This window comes from Taudactylus pleione, unplaced genomic scaffold (genome assembly GCF_031769625.1).
Source record: "Taudactylus pleione unplaced genomic scaffold, aTauple2 ptg000746l, whole genome shotgun sequence".
Lineage (NCBI taxonomy): Eukaryota > Metazoa > Chordata > Amphibia > Anura > Myobatrachidae > Taudactylus > Taudactylus pleione.
In genome coordinates, this window is record NW_028285148.1 from 405,656 (window position 1) to 431,430 (window position 25,775).

At 44.6% G+C, this 25,775-nt stretch overlaps 1 protein-coding gene across 1 annotated transcript in view; it reads right to left on the minus strand.

Moving 5' to 3' along the window:
• Positions 1-2,711: 2,711 nt before the first annotated feature.
• The window catches only part of CPO (carboxypeptidase O), a 51,565-nt gene continuing 28,501 nt past the window's right edge, over positions 2,712-25,775 (minus strand). Inside the window, exons 5-11 of the mRNA XM_088457201.1 lie at positions 25,544-25,645; positions 24,744-24,848; positions 24,213-24,323; positions 20,065-20,155; positions 8,841-9,043; positions 5,502-5,586; positions 2,712-2,986 (exon numbers count right to left, since the gene is read on the minus strand). Coding sequence (XP_088313327.1) covers positions 2,712-2,986; positions 5,502-5,586; positions 8,841-9,043; positions 20,065-20,155; positions 24,213-24,323; positions 24,744-24,848; positions 25,544-25,645 — 972 coding nt within the window. The remainder of the gene's footprint in view (positions 2,987-5,501; positions 5,587-8,840; positions 9,044-20,064; positions 20,156-24,212; positions 24,324-24,743; positions 24,849-25,543; positions 25,646-25,775) is intronic.

Consider the following 25,775-nt stretch of genomic DNA (forward strand, 5'->3'; position numbering starts at 1 on the left):
ACACAGAGACACTGACATAGTGACACAATATCAGTGACCATCACACAGAGACACTGACATAGTGACACAATAACAGTGACCGTCACACAGAGGCACTGACATAGCGACACAATAACAGTGACTGTCACACAGAGGCACTGACATAGTGACACAATACAGTGACTGTCACACAGAGGTATTGACATAGTGACACAATAACAGTGACTGTCACACAGAGGCACTGACCTAGTGACACTATAACAGTGACTGTCACACAGAGAGACACTGACATAAAGTAGTGACACAATACAGTGACTGTCACACAGAGGCACTGACATAGTGACACAATAACCGTGACTGTCACACAGAGACACTGACAGGGTGACGCAATACAGTGAATGTAACACACTGACCTAGTGACACAATAACAGTGACTGTCACACAGAGAGACACTAACATAGTGACACAATAACAGTGACCGTCACACAGAGGCACTGACATAGTAACACAATAACAGTGACTGTCACACAGAGAGACACTGACAAAGTAGTGACACAATAAAGTGACTGTCACACAGAAGCACTGACATAGTGACACAACAGTGACTGTCACACAGAGAGACACTGACATAAAGTAGTGACACAATACAGTGACTGTCACACAGAGGCACTGACATAGTGACACAATAACAGTGACTGTCACACAGAGACACTGACAGGGTGACGCAATACAGTGAATGTAACACACTGACCTAGTGACACAATAACAGTGACCATCACATACAGACACTGACGTAGTGACACAATAACAGTGACTGTCACACAGAGACACTGACATAGTGACACAATAACAGTGACTGTCACACAGAGACACTGACAGGGTGACGCAATACAGTGAATGTAACACACTGACATAGTGACACTATAACAGTCACTGTCACACAGAGACACTGACATAGTGACACTATAACAGTGACTGTCACACAGAGACACTGACATAGTGACACAATATCAGTGACCATCACACAGAGACACTGACATAGCGACACAATAACAGTGACTGTCACACAGAGGCACTGACATAGTGACACAATACAGTGACTGTCACACAGAGGTATTGACATAGTGACACAATAACAGTGACTGTCACACAGAGGCACTGACCTAGTGACATTATAACAGTGACTGTCACACAGAGAGACACTGACATAAAGTAGTGACACAATACAGTGACTGTCACACAGAGGCACTGACATAGTGACACAATAACCGTGACTGTCACACAGAGACACTGACAGGGTGACGCAATACAGTGAATGTAACACACTGACCTAGTGACACAATAACAGTGACTGTCACACAGAGAGACACTAACATAGTGACACAATAACAGTGACCGTCACACAGAGACACTTACACAGTGACTGCCATACAGAGAGACACTGACATAAAGTAGTGACACAATACAGTGATTGTCACACAGAGACACTGACATAGTGACACAATAACCGTGACTGTCACACAGAGACACTGACATAGTGACACAATAACAGTGACCGTCACACAGAGGCACTGACATAGTAACACAATAACAGTGACTGTCACACAGAGAGACACTGACATAAAGTAGTGACACAATAAAGTGACTGTCACACAGAAGCACTGACATAGTGACACAACAGTGACTGTCACACAGAGAGACACTGACATAAAGTAGTGACACAATACAGTGACTGTCACACAGAGGCACTGACATAGTGACACAATAACCGTGACTGTCACACAGAGACACTGACAGGGTGACGCAATACAGTGAATGTAACACACTGACCTAGTGACACAATACAGTGACCGTCACATACAGACACTGACGTAGTGACACATTATTGGTTATAAGGAAGCTTATAACCAATCCTGCTATCGAAAAGGTCAGAGCTGGGAAACGCTTAAAAAAAAAAAAAAAACATTTGGAACTTGATACACTTGCTTTGGGCAACACTACAAAGATATCACTTTCTGTGCTCCAAATGTTGCTGACACATATACTGATAACGCTTCACTAACAGAAATATACTAAAAGGTGAAATGGTATAATATAAGCAATGGCACATCTACTGAAACAACATACATAATATATACATATATATATATTATATATTAGATATTATAGTGGAAACCTAGGTGCCGTGGCTGAGCCACTGAATAGTTGTGTGTGGGTGGCCATTGCATGGAGTTGTGTGCAGACCAGCTGCCCGTGATGGAGCTGAAGAAATGTGGTAGTGCCCATATGGGAACTGGGTTGTGTCTTCTGCTGCTGTAGGCTGACTATATTGAAGCACCATATTGTTTGTTTTAACCCATACAAACTGTATGTTGACCCTTATTTGAGCACCCGAATACTGCACCACTGACCACTCTACTGAGCAAAATACCCCAGGCGTCACTTATAGGGTGGCCATAGTTAAACTTCCCCTACTCAGAGCTATCAGTAACTTGATCTAAAAACCAGAATGTCACCAAATCGGGTAGGGAGACTAATTAGGGCATAGGAATCAGGATTCTGCGGTGCAAAAAGTCGCCAATAGGGGGAATATGACGGTGTACAATGTGACAACTAATGTTCAGAATTACTGTTCTAAACTTGTTCTTTAGGCCACATTACAGTAGCTGAGCACTTTCATTGTCCTGGCAAAAATAGAAAAGTCTCAAAGTTTTGTCAGCCTCTGTCCATCCTTAAAGCCCTACCAAATGTGCAACGGTCAGGACTGTATAAAAGAGGAGAGAAGCTGGATGAGGCATGATGGGTGTAGATGCCATGTTTGGGAAATATTTGTCATTGACATACTCTATGATTGCCATCACCGCCGCCATGGTTTCTTCGCACGTTGGTTGGATTTGGTCCTCCGGCAGTACAAATTTGTACGTGCCATTGTCTCTTAACTCAATTGTGAATGAAAAGTCAATGCCCAGATCATGGACCCAGTCCTGGGAGGTTCCAGAGGCTTCATCTGAAGGACAAGTTACAGATTATGACATAATTTGGCATCCCTTAGCAATGTAAATATTGCTTAAAAACACAAAAAAAATTTTAATCTTTTTTTTAAGTAATTATTAAAATTTATTTCTAAAAACAATTCTACTTACAAAAAATTAACACTGTAATAGCCAATCACACATCAATATGAGCTGTCATCTCTCCTGCATTTTTTCTTGGAGTGTTTAAACCCCCGTCTCATCGCCAGGAACTTTGCGCTCCAAACCACCAGATTTATCATCGAGGAGTTAGGAGTAATAAAACTGAAATGGCTGGCGATATGTGGTGGTGTTTAACCTCCCAATTGCATTCAGCGTTCCATTAAGAGAATATTCCTCCCTCCCCTTCATAGTGTCCTATACTGTATTTCAATAAAATATGTGCCCCAGTATAGTAAAAATTTAATAATACAGAAAATAAATATGCCGTGCTCAGTTTTACTCATCATGTACGCGGTTCCAGCTGAAGAAAGACCTTTTTCCATCGACGCTAACAACAGTATACAGCAAATTTGTGTGTATCTAGCATATAAAAATATGGGGATTTTGTTCATATTTTGATCCAAACATTAAGCTTGCAGCTGATCGTCAAGAAATCCCAATCTCTGCAAGCTTAAATATTTGGATCAAAATATAAACAAAATCCCCATGTTTTTATTTGCTAGATACACCAAGATTTGCAGTATATTGTTTTATATTATTACTATATGTTAATTTTATATTTTGTTTTTGCGCTGATGGCAAAACTCAAAAATTGTGTGTGTGTATATATATATATATATATATATGTATATATATATATTATATATATATACATTTTTTTATTTTTTTTTTGAATATGTATGGAAATTTTATTGCGAACTTATAATTTTCAAATAATATAGCCCTATATATATTTATAATAATTCTTATGGACCACTATATCTATAAGATAATTTTAATGGACACCACTACATATATTCATACTTTTTTCGGTCCCCTTATTTTTTTATAATAATTTTTATGACTCCTTATATATTTATAATAGTTCTTATGGTCAGCTTATTTTTTTGATCCCCTATATTCTTTATAATAATTCTTATGGCCCCCATTATTATGTTATAATATTGGGTGCCACCTATTGCATCCTAAATGTTCTGTATTGTAGTGGTATGCCAATTACTTTTTCACACTTTATTTATTTATTTATTTTTTATTTGTCCTTTGGTTGATGTAAGCTCTGGGTTTATGGGCATAGAGGAGACAATAAGAATTATTGTAAATATTTAGGGGGTCATAGGAATAGTTATAAATATATAGGGAGCCATAATAATTAGTTTAAAGATATATATTAATATATAGGGGGAGAAATTATTGTTCTATTTTCTAGTGCAGGGGAGCTTATTTTAATAGAATACATTTTTACAGTGTATGTTAGCGGCTTGAGCTATCTTGCCTTTTGCAACTACCTCTGTTTGTAAAACCGCTGGTTAATTTTACGTGTAGTATTTTTTTACATTTGCACATGCTTGGTTCTGCAGCAAATGTCTGTCGGGTTTTGCGTTAATGAATCCGGCGGTTCATATCCAGCCCTAAGACACACTAGAAAGAGTTGATCTTACAAAATCTCTGCTTGGTAAATTGACCTCCTCGAATCCATTTATAAGCTAGAACTTTTAACATTGCTGTGCACGGAACTTTCAAGAAGCACCTAATCTCATGGCTGCCATGGTTGTCTGTAGCAGCCATCCATGCAACACAGCTACGTTGCTGTAGCTACTAACAGGTGTGCACACGCCATTAGGAATAGAGGGCCCGATTCAGACCTGGTCGCAAGTGCTGAGCGCTCGCAACCGGGTCGATGGTGGCCCACAGCACATGCGCACGACGGCGCCGGCTCCGTCGTGTGCATGCGCGAGACCTGGCTAGCGACAGGCAATCCGTCGCTCCGGGTCTCGCAACAAAGGGGGTGAGCTGTTGATGTTGAGTGACAGCTCGCCCCCCTTGGTGGGCGGGCCGGGGGGGTGGCTGCCCAAACGGAGGCGTTCCCATGAGAATGCCTGCCGTTTGGGGCCGGCCCCACTGACATCAAGAGTGATGTCAGTGGAGAGATTCCGGCTCTGTTAGAGCCGAAATCTCTCTGGAGCTTGCGGCCACGAGACCCTCCCACGAGGGTCTCATCGCAAGCCCGATGGTCTTGACCATCGCGACCATCATCATGACTGCTCGCATTAGCTGTGGGTGGTCACCCACAGCTATGCGAGTGGCCAGGAGGCCGATCCAAAAAAAAAATGCCCAGCCCTGTTTCAGAGCGAGCGATCAGTCAGAGTGAGCGGCTCTGAATCAGGCCCAGAGTAGGCATAGCAAGTTAGCTCCACACAACTCTGTTTCCCAACATTAGATGAGCACAAGTTGCAGCTTGTCATACTACTTGTTCTGCATGTAAAGTAGCAGCCTTCTCGGCTGCGTCACATTTCAGTGGGCTACAAGATTGTAAATGCTTAAACTTACAGAGGAGATTGGCGAAGCTGCCCACTGCATAGACTGTGCCGTGCTGCTTCTTCAGCTCCAACGCTGCCTTCTGAGCAACTTTGATCTGTGAAAGAGAAATATATATTTTAAAACCGGCCCAGAAGCCTTCACTAGTGCAGGAAGACTGTATGTGATTGTTCTGATTGACTGAGACGGCACAGGTAATCTTCTTTTTGCTAACTTTAACATTTTAGGCTTTGACATATTTGGAAGGTAGAAGGCTCCATACCTCCTACTGGCTAATCACTGCACCTGGGGTGTAGCTAGACCTAGGACAGCCCCAAAGCAAAATTTTTTATGGTGAACCATTAATGATTTACACCCCCTCGATGGCCACCGCTGCTGGTGGCACGGCAGGCCGCCGGACAAACAAAAATTAACTGGGTTTTACCAATTTTCCATGTTTAGCCTATGGGTGTAAACCATTTGGGCCCCTTATTTGTCAATAAAATTATGTAGAAACAGTAGCTTCTGCATAGTTTTATGTATTGTTGCTATGTACTGTGACACAGTTGGGATAGGGGTCCCTCTCCGGGGGTAGATGGACTCCCTTTCTACACACACCAGCCATAGAAAGAGGAGACAAGTCTGGGTATCTCGTACAAACTGGTCGGCGCCAGTCTTTATTATGCCACACACATAAGCATAAACATAAGTCCTAGCCCGGCTGGGCACTAACTACACAACAGTTTCCCTTGCTAAACAATGGTAGGGCCTACTGCCCTCCCCATCAACAAAACACTTGCACAGTACTTACAGGGATTTAACCAATTGTCTCTGAACAGGCTAGACTGCCAGCTCCCCCAAGGTATGAGACACTGCACCAAGAGAATACACAGCTCTTATGAGCCACTTCCAGGTGAAACCACTAATTGGCCTGCTCCCAGGCTAAAAGACCCAAAACCTGGAGTGGCCTGTGGATGGAGCCCTCCCTGTCCTCACATCCACACCCCCAGGTCCCATTCCGGCTTTTCACAGAAGCCGACATTACTAGTCTGCTTTTCTAACAGACTTCTACTGGGGTTTTTTAAAAGACATAAGACAGGAATCTGGGACAAATCTAGAAGCCATTCCACACTTCCCCAGTGCTTCTATCACAGTACGAATAGCTTTCAAAGGGCTAATTACCATTGCAGATCGAAGTCCCTATTGTTATCAATGGGGACTATGGTCTGACCCCTATGTAATAAGCTTGTCAGAGTTTGGTCCCATTGGTTTTCACCATCCTCAGATGGCATATATCGCTTTATACCCATGAAGGCATTTTCGCAGGTGAGGAATCTTATGATCCTCCTCCGGCAGCCTCCGTCCCGCTCAGGTAACAGACACTTGGGCTGATTCACTACCATACACAACTGCGAATAAGCACGCAATCGGCCGATTGTTGCGTTCTGAGCATGCGTATGCATCGCAGTGTTCGAAATACCTATTGCGATCAGGACTGCGATCACAGAGGCTACGCAGACCCATTGCAGAGTGATTGATGGGAAGTGCCATTTGTGGGTGGTCCAGGAAACACATGCGTGCCAGTGCATTCGCACGCCATTGCAGGGGCGTAAATAAATTAGCCTCTGCATTGGCCTACGCAGTCTGAGGCTGCGTTTGGTACTCTACTGTACCAATAGTTTCGCAGTCTTTCTAAACATTACGGCTGTGTGCTAAGTAAAGTGGGCATCCTTGTGTAGTGCTGCGAGAGAATAGCGATCGCAATGAATTAGCATACTATCGCAGTTGAACTGCACGCATAATTGCTATTGCATACGCAGTTGCGTACGGTAGTGAATCGGCCCCACAGTGCGCGGAGGAGTCCTTCAAACATGGGAAAGACTCCTCTGATGTGCCTCGGACCTAACTCGCAGGGACAGTGATTCTCGCACCTGCTCTCCCTTAATTTTAGTACATAGAAGGGATATTATTTTGTTAAAAAGGAAAAATTCCATCGCGATACAGACTGATAGATAATCATCGTAGTGCCACGATTATCATATTATTTATATATATATATATATATATATAAATATATATGTGTGTGTGTGAACATCTTCCACAGCTATGAAGGTAAAGCTGCCAAATTGTACTTTTTCGATACTAAATAGCTATTAGTGACATTGTAACAAAGCGACAAATCTTATATATAAAATTCCTTGGTTTGCCTGTCCTGTTATGTATTCGGACACCCCTGCACCGATTGGAATGAAATTAACACAAGGCGCTTCAGCTGGATCCTGTCCAGTTTTTAGGGGGAGGGGGGTTAGGGTCCTGGTCGCAACTCCCGTTGCTGTACGCTGGGCAGAACTTTGACCCCGGCAGCCTGTTCTGGGCCATCTACTGGATGGATTTGAATGAAAAATTCACAGAGGGGTGGCAATTGGTCTGGTATGCCTAATGGAGTGGTTGGGGTCCCAGTCGGACCTCACGGCGAAGTGCGTCGAGAAGAACTTTGACCCGGGGAGCCTGTTCTGGGTTTTCCACTGGATGGATTTGGACAACTTCACATAATAAAATGTAATAACCTGAAGATTTAAACTCTGGCAATGCTGGATACTTCAGCTCGTTAATACATAGGCCCCCAAATATTAATGGACTAACAGATTCAATGGCAGACCTTTTACTGAATGCACACTGCAGAAGACATACAAATATTTCACAGTAAAGAGCTGCTTAGGAATAAACCTATATCTCCACTTTCTTGTTCAGTTTATGGCTTTTGGTAACGTACTGTTTATTTCACATGGGAAAAATAGCTTTCCCTACATTCTGCAGCCACCTTACCAAGTAGATACGTTTGTCCAAAAGTCTTTTCTGCTCAACAATTCAGCTTCAATTACAGAACTACCAGACTGTCTAATCTCCTCATGAAAATAAGGTAATAGTATATGATCCAATTCTTTGTCTCAGGCTTGGATTTTTTTTTTTTCTGTTACTGACGCGTTTCATCTGATTCTTGAATGTCCCTTTTTCAACAGAGATTACAGTATTTTTGAATCAACATCTCTAAATAACCATAACTCTGTTAATTATATAACTTACACATAATAAAATTTGCTATTGTCAGACGTGTAATGCTGATGATGCATTTTATGTGAAAAAATTTAGTAAATGCATAATATGTTTAACTAAACCAATACTTTGAGATTAACTCAGTCCTAATTTACTACAAGAGGTCTCCGTGTTTGCGATTTAGCGCTTGTCTTTTGTATTTGTTTATAGGTAAAATACCAGCACGCACAGAGATTCTTCATGATCTTTCAACTCTGATTGGTGGTAAGTTGTAGCCCATACAAGTACAGTATAATCATTTATGTATAGTGTAATTACCGTCTCATTGTAGCTCTTTGGTAGTTCTTGAGTGTAACCATATGCCGTCAGGATGTACTGACTATACGAGTGCATTGTCAGGAAGCAAATGATGTCTGATTTTCTACTCTCCACAAAATCGACCACTGCCTTAGTCTCCGGCTCGGACATGGGTGACATTCCGCAGTATAAATTGCTTGTGCAGTTTGTGGATGACCCAGAAGCTGCAAATATAAAAAGCATTATATAGACTTGTAAAATAGACCCAGTGATCTCTGTAAGAGTACAGCCCTATAATTATTATTTTATTATTATTACGTTTCTTATATAGCGCAGCATATTCTGTTGCCCAACCTTACAATCTATAGGGAAAAAGGCATTGATACACAAGGATAGGTGCTATATATTGCAGTTTTGGTCCAGCCAGAATGCAGAGTTTCTTGGTGGGCTGCATGATCCAGTTACACAGGAACGTCGGCCAAATGTCAGTAGGATGTGAAAGAAAGACGATGTGTGAGGACTGTGTAAGGGGATGTAATTAGATATGGAAGCTATTAAGTTTATGTGGGCGGTTCTGGAATCTGATAAGCTTGTCTGAAGAGGTGAGTTTTCAGGGAACGCTTGAAGGATTGGAGACTAAAGGTAAGTCTTATTGTGTGTGGTAAGGCATTCCATAGAGTGGGTGCAGCCTGAAGAAAGTCCTGTAACCGTGAATGGGGGCAAGTAATGCGTGGGGATGAGAGACGCAGATCTTGTGCTGAGCGCAGAGGCCGGGTTGGGAGATATTTTGAGATGAGTGAAGAGATGTATGTTGGTGTGGTTTGGTTAATAGCCTTATGTGTAAGTAACATTATTTTGTATTGAATACGGTAGAAAACCGGCAACCAATGGAAGCACTGACAGAGCGGGGCAGCAGACGATGAACGTTTGGCAAGGCAGATAAGCCTCGCAGCTGCATTCATAATGGATTGTAATGGCGATAGCCTGTTTTTGGGAAGATCAGTAAGGAGACTATTGCAATAGTCAATGCGGGAAATAATGAGTGCATGGATTAGAGTTTTTGTGTGTCTTGTGTGAGATATGGTTGAATTTTGGATATGTTTTTTAGATGTATGTAACATGATTTTGAGACAGATTGAATGTGGGAAACAAAGGACACATCAGAGTCAAGTATGACATCTAGGAAGCGAGCTTGTGGGGCAGGGTGGATTGTTGAGTTATCAACAGTGATAGAGAGATCAGGTTGGTAACTGTTATTGGCCGGTGGAAATATAATTAATTCTGTTTTAGAAATATTAAGTTTCAGGTGGCGAGATGACATCCAAGATGAAATGTCAGAAAGACATTCAGTGACACGGACCAATACAGATGGTGATAAATCTGGGGAGGATAGGTAGATTTGAGTAGCATCCGCATACAGATGGTACTGAAATCCAAAAGAGTGGATTAGTTTGCCAAGAGAGGTGGTATAGATTGAGAATAGTAAAGGACTTATGACAGAGCCTTGCGGTACTCCAACTAATAGAGGTAGCGAAGAGGAGGCAGAGCCAGAAAAACGAACAGTAAAAGAGCGATCACATAGGTAGGAAGAGAACCAAGAAAGAGCTGTGTCCTTAACACCTAGGGACTGTAGTGTTTGTATGAGAAAAGAGTGGTCAACAGTGTCACATGCACCAGAGATATCTAGAAGAATTAGGAGGGAGTAATGGCCTTCAGCCTTGGCAGTGACCAGATCATTTATTGCCTTAGTCAGTGCTGTCTGTGTGGAGTGTTGGGAACGAAAGCCGGACTGAAGTGGGTCCAATAAGTTGTGTGAGTTTAGAAAGTGTGTGAGGCGGGTGTAGACAAGTGTCTCAAGTAGCTTGGAGGGGCATGGGAGCTGGGACGGTAATTTGAGAGAGTGTTAAGCTGGCCACACATCTAAAGATTATCTGTCCAACCAGCCAACTAGTTGATTGGTTGGAATAAAAATCTGGTAAGGAATACAATCAGCAATTTGCTCCCAAATGCTGGAAAATGGACCAAAATTGTTGTTTGAACAAATAGTTTAGATCAAACATTTAACAAACTTGTCTGACGACCATTTTCATCTGTTTTCTGTCATTTAGGAGCAAATTGCTGATCATCAGTTACTCCCATACGTTACCAGATTTTCATTCCAACCAATCAACTAGTTGACTGGTTGGATGTAAGTTGGTCTAGTGTGTGGCCAGCTTTAGGGTCAGAATATTGTTTTTTTCAGAATGGGAGTAATCACTGCATGCTTGAACAGGGTAAGGATTATGACACAATGCTATTTTGTCTGAAATTTTACACACAGAAATAATGGTCAGGGCATAATAGATAATCTGTGCTGTAAGTGGATTGGTGCATTGAGGGTTGGGAACAGTGTATTTAGCTTCAGCAATCTCATCAGTAACCATGAATAATACACTGGAAAGCCCTCTCCCATCCATACGTCCCCTTCTCCCCCCACATGGATCACCACACAGTCATGGGCCTGACAGATTTGTACGCTATGCCGATGTTATCGCAGTTGAGCGATAATTGGCAATCTGCGCATGTATCAAAGTACATTGCCGTATGCGCTCGTAGCGACTATTTACTCTGTGTGACTGACAGTCAGGGAGTGTTCGGGGGAGGTAACAGGGAGTGGTGGAAAAAGCGCAGGCGTGTCGCGTGACGATTTCAGGAGTGCGTCACATCCTGCGTCTGCAATCCCGTACACAAGAAATATGGCTCTGGCGTCTCATTTCTCATGGGCATTCTGTGAGACCGTAGGCTTACTCGGGACTGCGACAATCAAATGATCTGTGACCGATGCTGAGTCTATGTACACAGATACTTGGAATCGCACATGTGGGCGTCTCATTACATCTCCCGGTGGCTGTGATGTTTGCATATTTTCGCTTTGCAGCTGCGCACACATACACAGTGGTGGTGGCGGCGGTATTATCATCCAACTCTTAATTCGGCCCCATGTCTGCCTGACACATTGTGCGCAGTGTTGGTGGTTCCAGCCAGTGGTGTCACAAGGGGGGGTGCGGGCCACACCCGGGTGTCACCTGCCGAGGGGTGACACCACAGCATTCGGCTCCTGACACAGTGAGGGAGCCAGCACTGCACAGAGGGGCTAATTCAGCAGTGCACGCAACTGCACTGCTGAACGCAAATTCAAAATTATCAATCAATCTGCGCAGGACCCATTCTGCGAGTGCAGAATGGGTCCTGCTAACACGCACGCTAGCCCTTGAATGCCTCTGCCTGATTGACAGGCCGAAGCATTTAAGGGTGAGCGTTGGCCGGTGTTCCCGCAAACGTTGCGTGTCCGTCCCGTTTTCCGGGAGAGGCCAGCCCAGAGACTGCGTGGACGTACGCAGTCTGCTAGGCTCGCAAGCCAGCCAACCTGAGTAAGCTGAGGCTTACTCAGCTGGCCGGCCGCCCAGCGCCATCCACCATCGCGACCATCGACCACCGATGGTCACAATGGCTATCCCAGCCCTGCGACCTCTGTTGTAGTGCTGGGATTGCAAATGCAGCAGGTGGGTGTTATACGCCTCCAGCTGCACTTGCTTTATTGCAGGGATCGCATTGCAAAGCTGCCTGTGTGCATACATCATACATCTATAGCCTGAGTGCATACATCATCCATCTATAGCCTACGTGCATACATCATACATCTATAGCCTGCGTGCATACATCATCCATCTATAGCCTGCGTGCGTACAACATACATCTATAGCCTGCGTGCATACATCATACATCTATAGCCTGCGTGCATACATCATACATCTATAGCCTGCGTGCATACAACATACATCTATAGCCTGCGTGCGTACAACATACATCTATAGCCTGCGTGCATACATCATACATCTATAGCCTGCGTGCATACATCATGGAAGAAGAAAGAGGATGCTATTTTAAGGGCGCAACAAACAGCTGCCAGTAGTCTAATATCTTATTCTTAACAAGAATATCACCACAATTCTAAAAAACAATCGATGTCAAAAGAACAGAATATGACACAAGAGCTGTGGCGCTTTATATGATGTTACACAAATTTAACTGTGCAAATGAAATATCTGTATACATAAATATGTCTAAATAACATCCTAAATGGTAACTTTCATGTTGAAATTTTTCTTTGATGAATTGGCGTACCCCAACTCACTTCTTCTCAAAGGTTGTGTAAACATATAAAGGTATCTTTCCTTATGAACAGCCTTTCAATGTAAACACTTTTTGAAAAGTCACGTACCAAAACTCACACTGTATGGTATGAGTATAATCATATAACGGTTTCTTTCAAATGCTCATCTGGAATTTTCTTATGAAATGTGGGGGTACGTACCCCAACTTACGTGGAGTGGTGAAATAATAATCCTAAAAGGTGCACATGAGGCACCATAGAAAATACATACAGTCCAAAAAAGTCAAATAAAAATAAAAAATAAAAATAAAAAATAAAAAACAAAAAGAAAATCAAAATGAAAAAAATTCCTTCTGGTAGGGTTACTCACACCATCAGTAATATGTCAACGCGTTTCAGTCCTTTGGGACCTTTTTCAAGACAAAGGTCCCAAAGGACTGAAACGCGTTGACATATTACTGAAGGTGTGAGTAACCCTACCAGAAGGAATTTTTTTCATTTTAATTTTCTTTTTCTTTTTTCTTTTTATTTGACTTTTTTGGACTGTATGTATTTTCTATGGTGCCTCATGTGCACCTTTTAGGATTATTATTTCACCACTCCACGTAAGTTGGGGTACGTACCCCCACATTTCATAAGAAAATTCCAGATGAGCATTTGAAAGAAACCGTTATATGATTATACTCATACCATACAGTGTGAGTTTTGGTACGTGACTTTTCAAAAAGTGTTTACATTGAAAGGCTGTTCATAAGGAAAGATACCTTTATATGTTTACACAACCTTTGAGAAGAAGTGAGTTGGGGTACGCCAATTCATCAAAGAAAAATTTCAACATGAAAGTTTCCATTTAGGACGTTATTTAGACATATTTATGTATACAGATATTTCATTTGCACAGTTAAATTTGTGTAACATCATATAAAGCGCCACAGCTCTTGTGTCATATTCTGTTCTTTTGACAATGCGTGCATACATCATACATCTATAGCCTGCGTGCATACATCATACATCTATAGCCTGCGTGCATACATCATACATCTATAGCAGAGCCGTAGCTAGACTTTTTGGTGCCCTGTGCCAGAAAGAGCATTGGCGTCCCCCTCATTTTTCAAAGGGACATAATGCACCCAAAAAGGGGAATGGCATCATGGGGAAGGGCCAGGGAAGAGATAGGGGAGGCCAGGAGATGCTGGGGATAAATAGGGACATAATATAGTGCACCTGAGAGAGGGCCATGGCCTCATGGGGAAGGGCCAGGGAAGAGATAGGGGAGGCCAGGAGATGCTGGGGATAAATAGGGACATAATATAGTGCACCTGAGAGAGGGCCATGGCCTCATGGGGAAGGGCCAGGGAAGAGATAGGGGAGGCCAGGAGATGCTGGGGATAAATAGGGACATAATATAGTGCACCTGAGAGAGGGCCATGGCCTCATGGGGAAAGGCCAGGGAAGGGATAGGGGAGGCCAGGAGATGCTGGGGATAAATAGGGACATAATATAGTGCACCTGAGAGAGGGCCATGGCCTCATGGGGAAGGGCCAGGGAAGAGATGGGGAAGGCCAGGAGATGCTGGGGATAAATAGGGACATAATATAGTGCACCTGAGAGAGGGCCATGGCCTCATGGGGAAGGGCCAGGGAAGAGATGGGGAAGGCCAGGAGATGCTGGGGATAAATAGGGACATAATATAGTGCACCTGAGAGAGGGCCATGGCCTCATGGGGAAGGGCCAGGGAAGAGATAGGAGAGGCCAGGAGATGCTGGGGATAAATAGGGACATAATATAGTGCACCTGAGAGAGGACCATGGCCTCATGGGGAAGGGCCAGGGAAGAGATAGGAGAGGCCAGGAGATGCTGGGGATAAATAGGGACATAATATAGTGCACCTGAGAGAGGGCCATGGCCTCATGGGGAAGGGCCAGGGGAGAGATAGGGGAGGCCAGGAGATGCTGGGGATAAATAGGGACATAATATAGTGCACCTGAGAGAGGGCCATGGCCTCATGGGGAAGGGCCAGGGAAGAGATAGGGGAGGCCAGGAGATGCTGGGGATAAATAGGGACATAATATAGTGCACCTGAGAGAGGGCCATGGCCTCATGGGGAAGGGCCAGGGAAGAGATAGGGGAGGCCAGGAGATGCTGGGGATAAATAGGGACATAATATAGTGCACCTGAGAGAGGGCCATGGCCTCATGGGGAAGGGCCAGGGAAGAGATAGGAGAGTCCAGGAGATGCTGGGGATGAAATAAGAGGAAGCTACAAGTGAGAATGATAATAAACAGAAATTTGACAGGTCCAAACAGCGCCCCCTGACCTGTGGTGCCCTGTGCGATGGCACCGGCCGCACTACCCTAACTATGGCCCTGATCTATAGCCTGCGAGCCCTTGTCAGTTACCCACGAGGCCATGCCCCCTTTTAACCGGCGCACTGTGAAGCGCGTCCTGCTATCCGCTACCAATATTCCGTACCAGGTGTCACATAGGTGAGTGACATCACTGGCTCCAGCTAATCTCCGCTGTACGTGTGTTGGGCTACATGTTACAATTAGGCACAGTTGGTGGGTAGATCTGTAGCTGTCTGCTCTCGCCATTGGTCACACTACAATAACTAATAACTAATAATAACGGGTGTTCAGCTGCTCTATTGTCTCCTCTGTTATTTTTCAGATTCTGCAAAACAAATAATGTTGGGGCTTCTCTTGTAATATATTTGCCTGCATTTTATTTTATTACTATGTGCTCCACAAGTATTTCAGAATACCTCAGCATGTCCTCAGCGCGTTGCGCAATTTTTATGAATCAAAATTCAAGTGCCAATAAAAGAGACTTAAATACGAATTAAAAATAAAAGAACATAACACACTCCTCCTCCAGCGGTCTCTATCCCAGCCCCCTCTGCTGCATCACCCCTCCCAGCACCAGTCACAGACGTGTCCACACTACATCTATCTACATCTATCCTCCAATAGCCCCGTTTTGCACGCCACGGACTTTGCGACTCAGCCACGCCATGCGCCCTGCCAGAGACACTCTCACAAAATACGCATTTTCCTCGCATCACTGATGCAACAAAAGTACCATGCACGGGTGCCCGTAATACGGATGCTGGCGTTTTTATTTTAGCTTCTGTGTGCGACTTAGTCACTGATCTGGGTAAAAGGGCAAAAGATGGGGATACGATACGAGTGATCTTCCCCATGCCACGGGCCATGGATCATTCAGCTTAATCTGCCACTTTGTCACAACTCCTTTATGACAAAAAAATTACTAATACTAAGGGGTATATTTACCAACGGTCCATTTTAATACCCATTTTACGCTAAAATCCCTGGCCTGACATGGGATTCGTAACTAGGTTCCAACATGGGACAGACCCCGATTCGGGTTATTCCCAGGTCGGGCTGTTTATACGGCACATGGGTGCAGTTTTAACTTTCCTGCTGGCACTTGTAGATGACATCATCACCGAGCGCCGATGAGCCAGCTGTTGCTATGCTGTTGACGGGACCTGGGTCCAACCCTGCTCGTTACCCGGGTTGGATTGGTGGGTCACTCAGCCAAGGTTATTTTTCGAGGACCTGTTTACACTGAGCCACGACCCAGGTTGACATGGCAATACCCCGGGTTATTAGGCCAGTGTAGAAGGTGTATAACAGTCAGTGTATGTTTTTTTTAATTATTAGTAAATGTGATTTAGCCCCAGAAACACAACATCGACTTTTAGTAAATTTGCCCCTCAGGATACTATAAGAGAATTTGTAGGTGGCCACAATGCGATTAAGATGCAAAATTCAGGAAAAAGTATTTAAACTACGGGACTCGCTACCCGTGGTGGAGAGTTTAAGAAGCGCCAGGTGCCTCGTGCCATATGGTGCAAAAACGACAAGTGTATGAGGACACATCTGTATTGAAGAAGCCCTCTGCACACTCTTTGCCCATTCCCTGGCATATGGAGTCTATTCTCGCTGCCACTCATGTCCTCATAATAAGCACCTTTTACTCATACATCAGCAGTTGATCACATTGGCTGCAGCTTGGTCTGTTCATTGCGATTACTGGTTGTGGAAAGCAATGGGGGGGGGTAGGAGCTACTGGTCAGAACTCAGTAATGGTATAATCCTATGGGACTGTGCATGGTATACCGGCTGGCCATTAGTGAGGCTCTGCCAGGTCTACTCTTTAGCAATGAGGATGAGCGATGGCAATGGGGGTTTAATGTGTATTCACACAAGACTAAAGGGGTTGATGGATCAGCGGTGTAAAGCGTAGAGAAGTGGACCAGTGGGGAAGTTTCCCATAGTAACCAATCAGCTTCTACCGATCATTGTATACAATGTACTTGATAAATGCTACCTCGTAGCTGATTGGTTGTTATAGACAACTTCTCCACTGGGCCACTGCTGGACGCATGATCTAGCTCTATGGGTAACATTAGATTTTCTTCTGTATTGAGGCACTGTAAAAAAAAAAGTAATGCTGGGCTTTATGTTGTGTTATATGTGTCTAAGTATATAATGTACTGTAGTACACTATGTAGACAAAAGTGATTAAACACTGACAGCAAATAGATCACAGATATTATTGACGTCAGAACTTTGTAGTGATTACTGCAGACACCTGTGAGGATACGGGGTTCTATCAATCAACTAGACACCGGGCAGATGAAACCACAGTGTTTTGTTTTACTTCTCACGGCACACAGGAATAGGTAATATGCAATGGCAAAGGGGTAAATACTGGGAACAGACAATTTGCAGGTAGCAGTCCAGATAGGGCCGGTCTCAGCAGCGTATAAAGGGCCTGATTCAGAGCCGGACGCTCTTGAAGAGCGCTCGCTCTGAATCAGGGTGTTTTTTTTATATTTTTGGTTGCGGCCTCCTGGTCGCTCGCTAAGCTGTGGGTGACCACCCACCGCTTTTGCGAGCGGCCAGGTGATGGTCACGATGGTCGCGACCATCGCGGCTTGTGACGAGACCCTTGTGGTAAGCATCCGTCGCAAGCCCCAGAGAGCTTCCTGCTCTAACAGTGCTTCCTTCGGGAACGCCTCCGTTTGTGTAGCCACCCCCCCTCACCGCCTTTTGTAGTGAGTCCCGGAGTGCACCGCACCGGGACTCACTACAAAAGGCGTACGCAGTATCCCACCATCGACCCGCTTGCGAGCGCTATGCGCTTGCAAGCGGGCCTGAATCAGGCCCAAAGTTCCAGGACAAGTCCACAAATAGCTAAAGACCCACAGTTTCATACAGGGGAAACTGTCACCAATCACACAGCAGTAATAGAGTATGGGTCCACCCCAGCGTTTCCAGGATAACACACAGTAGAAATTATCACAGATCACACAGCAGTGATAGTCTTCGTCCACACAGAATTTCCAAATGTATACAGTACATCCACACAGGACTGGCGATGCATTCCACTAAGCACCGGGGCAGAGATTACCTCTTAGCCAAGGTCAGTGACTAACATGAGGAGCTGCCTTCGGTGACTTCTTTTGAAACATTCAAATTTCCCACGATATTGTGACCACCCAGGGGAGTTGCACCGTTTCCTGATTGGTGCGAGTCCCCTATGCTGTAACTTTCTCCTACCTCCCCCAGATATTACTTCCCTGACGAACACATGCCGGGTTGGCTCCGTATAGTCTGCCAGACTCCAGTGAGGGACAAAGAGAGGCAAATGGAAGGAGGTGTAATTCCTGAATGTCCCCTGTGGAGGTGGGAATTAACCCACAAGTTATTTTGTTCTGTGAGGTGTTACATTGTTCTGCTGGTTATGAATACAAAAGAGATATGCACAAGGCTAAATGTAAGGTATTTTGTTCTATGAGGTGTTACATTGCTCTACTGGTAATTAATAAAACAGACATATGGACACTGCTAAATATCAAGGCTTACAAAGTATTAAAAATAACATTTACTTACATTATTACAGTATATAATATACGTGCTACTGCAAAAGTATAAGTCCTGACAATGAACACACATACACTAGCAGACGGATAGGGGAACACAAAGGGCTAAAAAGTTAATTAATCGCTGCAGGGACTGAGATGCTGCAAATACATTTTTAACACATACAGTATCTCATGTGCTTACAACACCCTTCCTGGCAAACGTTCCACACGTTCCCCGACAGCAGCAGGCGGTATGTTCTGCCATTACGCCTTATGTACAGTGACCAACTGTGACACTGAGGAAGGTCGAGTCGACCTAGAAAACACCCGTCACTCCAATTCGGAATGGGTATGAAATACCGCCGGCTGATTCCCGTCAGCGGCAGCCCGACAGGAGCAGAGTGCGACGCAGCGGAAGCCCGACAGCGCTGGAAATCCCGATCGTGGATAGGTAAGTATCCACTAACCTAACCTAACCCCCCTAACCCTCCTTAGGGGTGCCTAACCCTAACTTCCCCCCCAAGTGCCTAACCCTAATCCCTCCTCTAAGTGCCTAACCCTAACCACCCCCTTCCCCGCTGCCTAAACATAAGTCCCCCGGGGGGGTGCCTAACCCTAAGTCCCCCCCGGGAGCCCTAAACCTAACCCTCCCCCCCGCGGCTGTCCGCTCGCGGCGCCCGGCATCACTACAATCGTGATACCGGGCGCCGGTCTCCCGGCGTCGGGGAAATGTGGGCGTCTACATCTAGACGCCCGGCATTTCACCCTTGCCGGGATAAGACAGTCGGGAAGCCGGCTGCCGGTATATAGGCTTCCCGATTGCTTCCCCTCCAATTCATCCCAGAGGTTCTCTATGGGGGTAAGATCTGGACTCTGAGCTGGCCAGTCCTTTCGGGTTACTGAATTTTCTGTATACCAGTCCAGCGTCACCCTGGAAACATGACAGGTGGCATTGTCATCCTGATAAAACTTTTGTTACTCCCGTAGAACCTGCCACAACGTAGGGAGCACAGAGTTATCGAGAATAATCTCTATATGTCTCATTTTATATCTTCACGAACACGTGTCTGCTGCAGGAGCGCACCATTTCGCTTGTGCTATCTATCCAATCACTTTTGTCTACATAGTGTAGAAAGTTTAACAATGTAGTAATATTACCCAATCCCTAATAAATACTTGCAAACAGAAATACTTACTGCACCATTTAGCGTCAAAGTTCCGATTAAGGTCCACCCCATAACAAGTGTCATTTTGGTGCTTAGAGCGAGATTTTCTCCATAGCCGATCCTAGGAGATGATTTAGAGTCAATGTTATTACCAAATAAAGTGATTATAGAGAGCGTTTGGGAGCATGTTTTAGTGACCTGTATTCTTGCACTCAGTTTGTTTGATGTGTGATTTTCCAATTCCTAAGATTAGAGCTAATCTGACGTAACAAATAGCATATATTGGGGCAGATGTATGAAGCTCTGGGAAGTGATAAAGTGCAGAGTGATAAACGACCAACCAATCAGCTCCCATCTGTCATTTTTCAAATACAGCCTGTAACATAACAGTTGGGAGTTGATTGGTTGGTCGTTTATCACTCTCCACTTTATCACTTTCGAGAGCTTCATACATCTGCCCCACTAACATTTCTCATGTACTTACTGAAGGCACCAATCCAAAATTCACTCTTGGGACAAAGGTCCCTAATGATGGGTCACTATCTTCAAAACTCGAGGGTGGCGATTCCATTTGTTCCTGGAGTGCGTGCATTCGACATCTGCGCAGTGGTGGAACTGCAGAAGCTTCACCTGCTACGGCTCCCAGAAGTGAGGGACGGCTGGCACTGCCAAGTCCACTACCTCCAAGGTCTCCACACTGCTCTCAAAGAGGGTCCAGGAGACCAGAGCAATGACACAGGATCCCTGGGCAAATCTGACGTCCGGAATTGCGCTCTACTGTCCCTGTGCCAGAGTTGTAATCTGTGACTTCTCTATGTGGCCACTAGGGGAGGCTGCAGAGGCTTTTACGTTAGGAAAAATAATTCTATTTTTCCATGTCCTCTGATGAGGCAGAGACGATGAAACACTGGCCATTGCTTTCATTAGGACATGTTTAGAACCATCCAGCAATAGTTTATAGGGGAAAGCGCATTTACACGCGGTAATATCGGTGCAATAAAAACATTATTATGTGTAACTGTGATGCAAGTAATAAAGTCTGCCATTATAGACGCGTGCTCTCATGATATATTTAAGATATAAATAGGGTTTCAACAAGTAATTCTTTGCAGGAAATAAAGGAAAGTTTTGGTTCACTCAGGCACTGGAGAGTCACTAAGGGTCACTTACAGCATCTGCACAAAGGCAATCCCGAAAAATGGGCAAGAACTGCAGCCAGCATGTGCCATCGGGGCATACTTGCCTACATTTTGAGTCTGCCCTCCGGGAGCAGCCCAGAGGGGAGACGCAGCTGACTTGAGGTGGGGGCTGAGCGCGGCGCTATGCATCACTAAGGCCCGCCCCTCACACGGGAATGGGGCGAATCGTGGGTTAATCTAGAGGGGCGGGGCCAATATGACAATTTTCTTAAACACGTCATATTGGCTCCGCTCCTTCACTGTATACCCACGATTATCCTCCCCATAGTGCCCACTTCACTAGGAAGTGGGCAAGATGCAGGAGGGCTGCCTACTCTTCCAGGGTGCCCCCTGCAATACAATGCCCGCAAACTCTGGAGACTTTTGGGGGTGGAAACGGGGAGCGTCTGCTAAAATCGCAGGAATATTGACCATTTTGGAGGCGTGTCACGTCCTGCGTCTTTGAACCTATACACAGTAAACATGGCTCCAGCGTCTCGGTTACGGTGGCCATTTTGAGTGACCATAGACTTACTCAAGGAGTCGGTCTGCATGATCTGCGTCCAATGCTGCGTATTGTTGCGCAGTTGAGGAGAGCTGCGATGGCTCAGGTCGGCGTTTCATTGCAAGTTCCGTTTTTTTGTAAATCCTTTGCTGAAAAAAATGTCAGCTGCGGCAGAAATAGCGTACATTTTAGAATCAGGCCCTAAGTAATCTGCAGCGAGGGGACTCACAAGCAGGGGGCGCCTCCACAGATCAGTACAAATCACTTGTGCAACCTTAGCCAGGATCAGCAAAGTGCTGCCATGTTGTATCTCACACTGCCGATCTGAGAGTCTCCACTGGTGCGCAGGAGTAACAGCAGGTGTAGGAGCTGCCATTTTGGAAATCTGAGCCCCCAGATTGCCCTTGATTATATACATACAGGCACTTTAGAAGCTGCATAATCTGATCAGTCTTCTCCTATTTCCCGCCAGGGCCCGTATTCAATTGGAAGCGAAAAGTCCGTTTCGGCGATACTTTTTCGCCGATGACATAATTTTCGCCGGTTTCAACTTATCTCCGTATTCAATTCAAAATCCTTTTCGCCTAGGCGGAAAGTCAATGCAATGGACCCAGCAAAAAAGTTTTGCCTATGAATAGCAGGCGGAAAAAAGTGCAGAATTGGAGTTTTGGGGTGCAAACATGTTAAAACCACCCAGCACCCTTTGGACAGCCCCCCAAAGGTAAATTGTGTTAAAAAAATAAAAAAAATACTTAAGAAGACCCCAAAAAAGTACTTTCACTTTAGGGGCAAAAAAAAAAAAAGAGTTGGGGGACAAACTTAAAAACTAGCGAAATAGACTCCAGGGGGATCCCCAATATGCCCCGGGTGTTTTTAAGATTGCAGGTGCTTGCGGCAGGTGGATTTTTCACGTTTTTTTTAAACTTCACTCTAGCAACTTTTAAATAAGTTGCCCCCCATTTTCAGGTACCCCAAATTTGCTGGGAATAGTTATTTTCAACAAAAAAAACCTTCTAAATGCTATTCTTCACCACTAATGTAAAAATGCTAAATAGCACCGATTGAGACCATTTAAAACCCCCAAATACCTTCAGCAGAGCTATTCGGGGTTACCCATAGTGAACCCCCATGTCAGTGCATCTTTTGGGGGGTGTCAGGCTGATTTCCCCATTTTTAACAGGACTTTCCGCCTGTTCAAGTTTTGCCGGGTGCCGTTTTCGCGTCCTTTGGAATTGAATAGGGCAAAAAGCCCAAACGAAAAACATTTTAGTAAGTAAATGTATTATTTACGGGGGTGTTCGTTCCTTCACGCCCAGAAACAGTGACAAAAATGTCCATGGGTAATTATTGCAGCAACTAAGTTTGGAGTGTTCATTTCTTTCCTCGCAAAGCTTTAAATAATGTAACAAGTAGAATGTATATAAAGATATATTCTAAAACAAATTCTTACATAAAAACATTGGCCCTGATTCAGAGCCGGACGCTCTGACCAGAGCGCTCGCTCTTAATCAGGGCCCACCTCCATAATTATGGAGCGTCCTCCTGGACGCTCGTATAGCTGTGGGTCACCACCCACAGCCTATACGAGCGTGCAGGATGATGGTCGCGATGGTCTTGACCATCGTGACCATCGCCACTGCGAGCCGAAGCCTGCGGTTGAGTTTCTCAACCGCAAGGCCCGGAGTGATTTTGGCTCTATCAGAGCCAAAATCACTCCCACTGACATTACTAGTGATGTCAGTGGGGCCGGCTTCTGACGGTAGGCGTTCCCTTGGGAACGCCCCCGTCTGGGAGGCACGCCCCCGGCACGCCCACCAAAGGGGGCGTGCTGTCAATCAACATCGACAGCACGCCCCCTTTGATCAGACACAACGAGCGAAGGAAAGTCCTTCGCTCGTCGCGTCTCGCGCATGCGCACGACGGAGCTCCCTCCGTCGTGCGCATGCGCAGTGCACACCATCGACCCACTTGCGAGCAGACAGCCGCTCGCGAGTGGGTCTGAATCAGGCCCATTGTTTCTAGAACCAATAAACAAACAAACAGCAGCACTAACATTCAAAATTAAAACATCACAGGCCATACATTTAAAAAAAAAAAGAAAACTAAAAAAATGCATCCATCTCTGAATTGGACCCAACATTAAGGGAGTGGGCCATGCTTTAAAAAAAAAAAAAAACAGCCATTCCTGACCAATTGGGCGTCCTAGGCAAAAGTTTAGCTGGTATCACTTTAACTTCAACCAAGGCATTTGCCTATATGTCGGATCTACAATTAAGAGCATATCGTGATACAACCAAAGTAGTAACAGAAACCAGCAAATTAGGCCTGTAATGTGTACAAAGTAATTTAACTTGTCAAGAGGACCATTAAGTGGCCAACACCTCTATACAAATATAGATCAAGCAGGAAACACCAAGTAACATAGTTTTTTTCCTTCCTCAAATAAAGTAGCACAAGAAGTTCCACTGACAACAACAGTCTTAAATAGCACTTACTGTGGTCCAGGTATAGATGTAGCCATCAATGTTTAGTACGGGCAGGACGTACAGATCTAAGTTCTTAAGAATCTTCTGCATCCGAGAATCTTTCCGATGGTTCTGTACAAACTAATAGAGGAGTAAAAATGTTTGTTTGACTGTGGACAATTCGCTGCAGTATGTAAGATGACGTTTACAGGTTTCAGTGTTAATTGTTAAGGAACCCCGTGTTTATTGCTTGGGTTTATTTTACATGAAAAAAGAACCCCGAAACCTTTTTCCTTCAACCGTGGTGCCTAACTGGTAAGAAGAGAAGGGAGGTGACGGGAACAGTATAGGATGCCAGGGGAGCTGAGAGCCCATCACATGTAAGGGAAAGCAGGGCATCCATCTGAGGGTATAGGGGGTATTTGTGTATGGGACGTGGACTTGCCAGAGGGCTTCCAGCCACCAATGATTTTTATTCTCCAGAAAAAGAAAGTGCCACATATTGAGGCTGTGAGGGTTATTGTTCAGAAATGATAACCGTTAATATACTGTAAAGTTTACCTCTTTCACAAACCACTGGCAGAAAGCTGGCGCTATCCATTCCCGCGCATGAATTCCGCAATCTATCCAGATCATTTTCTTAGGATCATTTGACGGTTTGCTGATCTGTCAGAGTAACACAAGTGAATATATGCACTAGTCATGGCTTTCTATTATCCCTCTGTGACAGACAGGAGTAAACTTAGGGACAGGGTCTTACTGAGGTAATTAATGGTCTCAGCCACCGATAATTGTCCATCTCTGAGTCACATAGAACTCTCCTCTAAGACTTAGGGGTCTATTTACTAAGCAGTGTTAGAAGAAGTGAAAAGTGATAAGGTGCCAGCCAATCAGCTCCTAACTGCCATCTCACAGGCTGTGTTTGAAAAATGACAGTTGGGAGCTGATTGGCTGGTACCTTATCACTTTTCACTTCTCCTAACACTGCTTAGTAAATAGACCCCTTACTGCTGTGTGATAATCTGCTCACAATACAGTGTGGGCCAGTAGAGTAGAAATCATGGATTATAAGGAGAAGTCACCACATCAACTGGTCTATTTGTTAATAACAGGTGATGATCAAAATCCCTATCGCAGTAAAACAGACTTTGTTAGTGCAGCTATTTACTAACCCCAAACCTCTGTGAGGACTTTCTCTACCTCACCGGCAGTCTGACGGTGCCGGTAGAGGGTCACTATGACATGCAGGTTGGCTTACTAGTACCATCAAAGAAATTGGGTAATGCCCCATAACAAAACTATTTTCCTTAGCCGCCCTTTTTAGCTTTGTACGTGGAATTTTTAAATAGTTTCTGACCCACCTTCAGATAGTGCATTGGTCTAAGCTCGTACGTGGAGCCCAGATAGTGCTGCGTTACCAGGTCACTGTGGCTTTCTGACATCACATTAATCCAATGGTAAATCTGCAACGAAAAGTGATACATTCGTTATTGCTAGTACTTTTAAGCAAGTTACTGTTTGTACCATTAAAACGGGTTGGGTATGAAATCCCGTCTGTCGGGATGCAACTGGTGAGAATACCGGCAGCCAGAT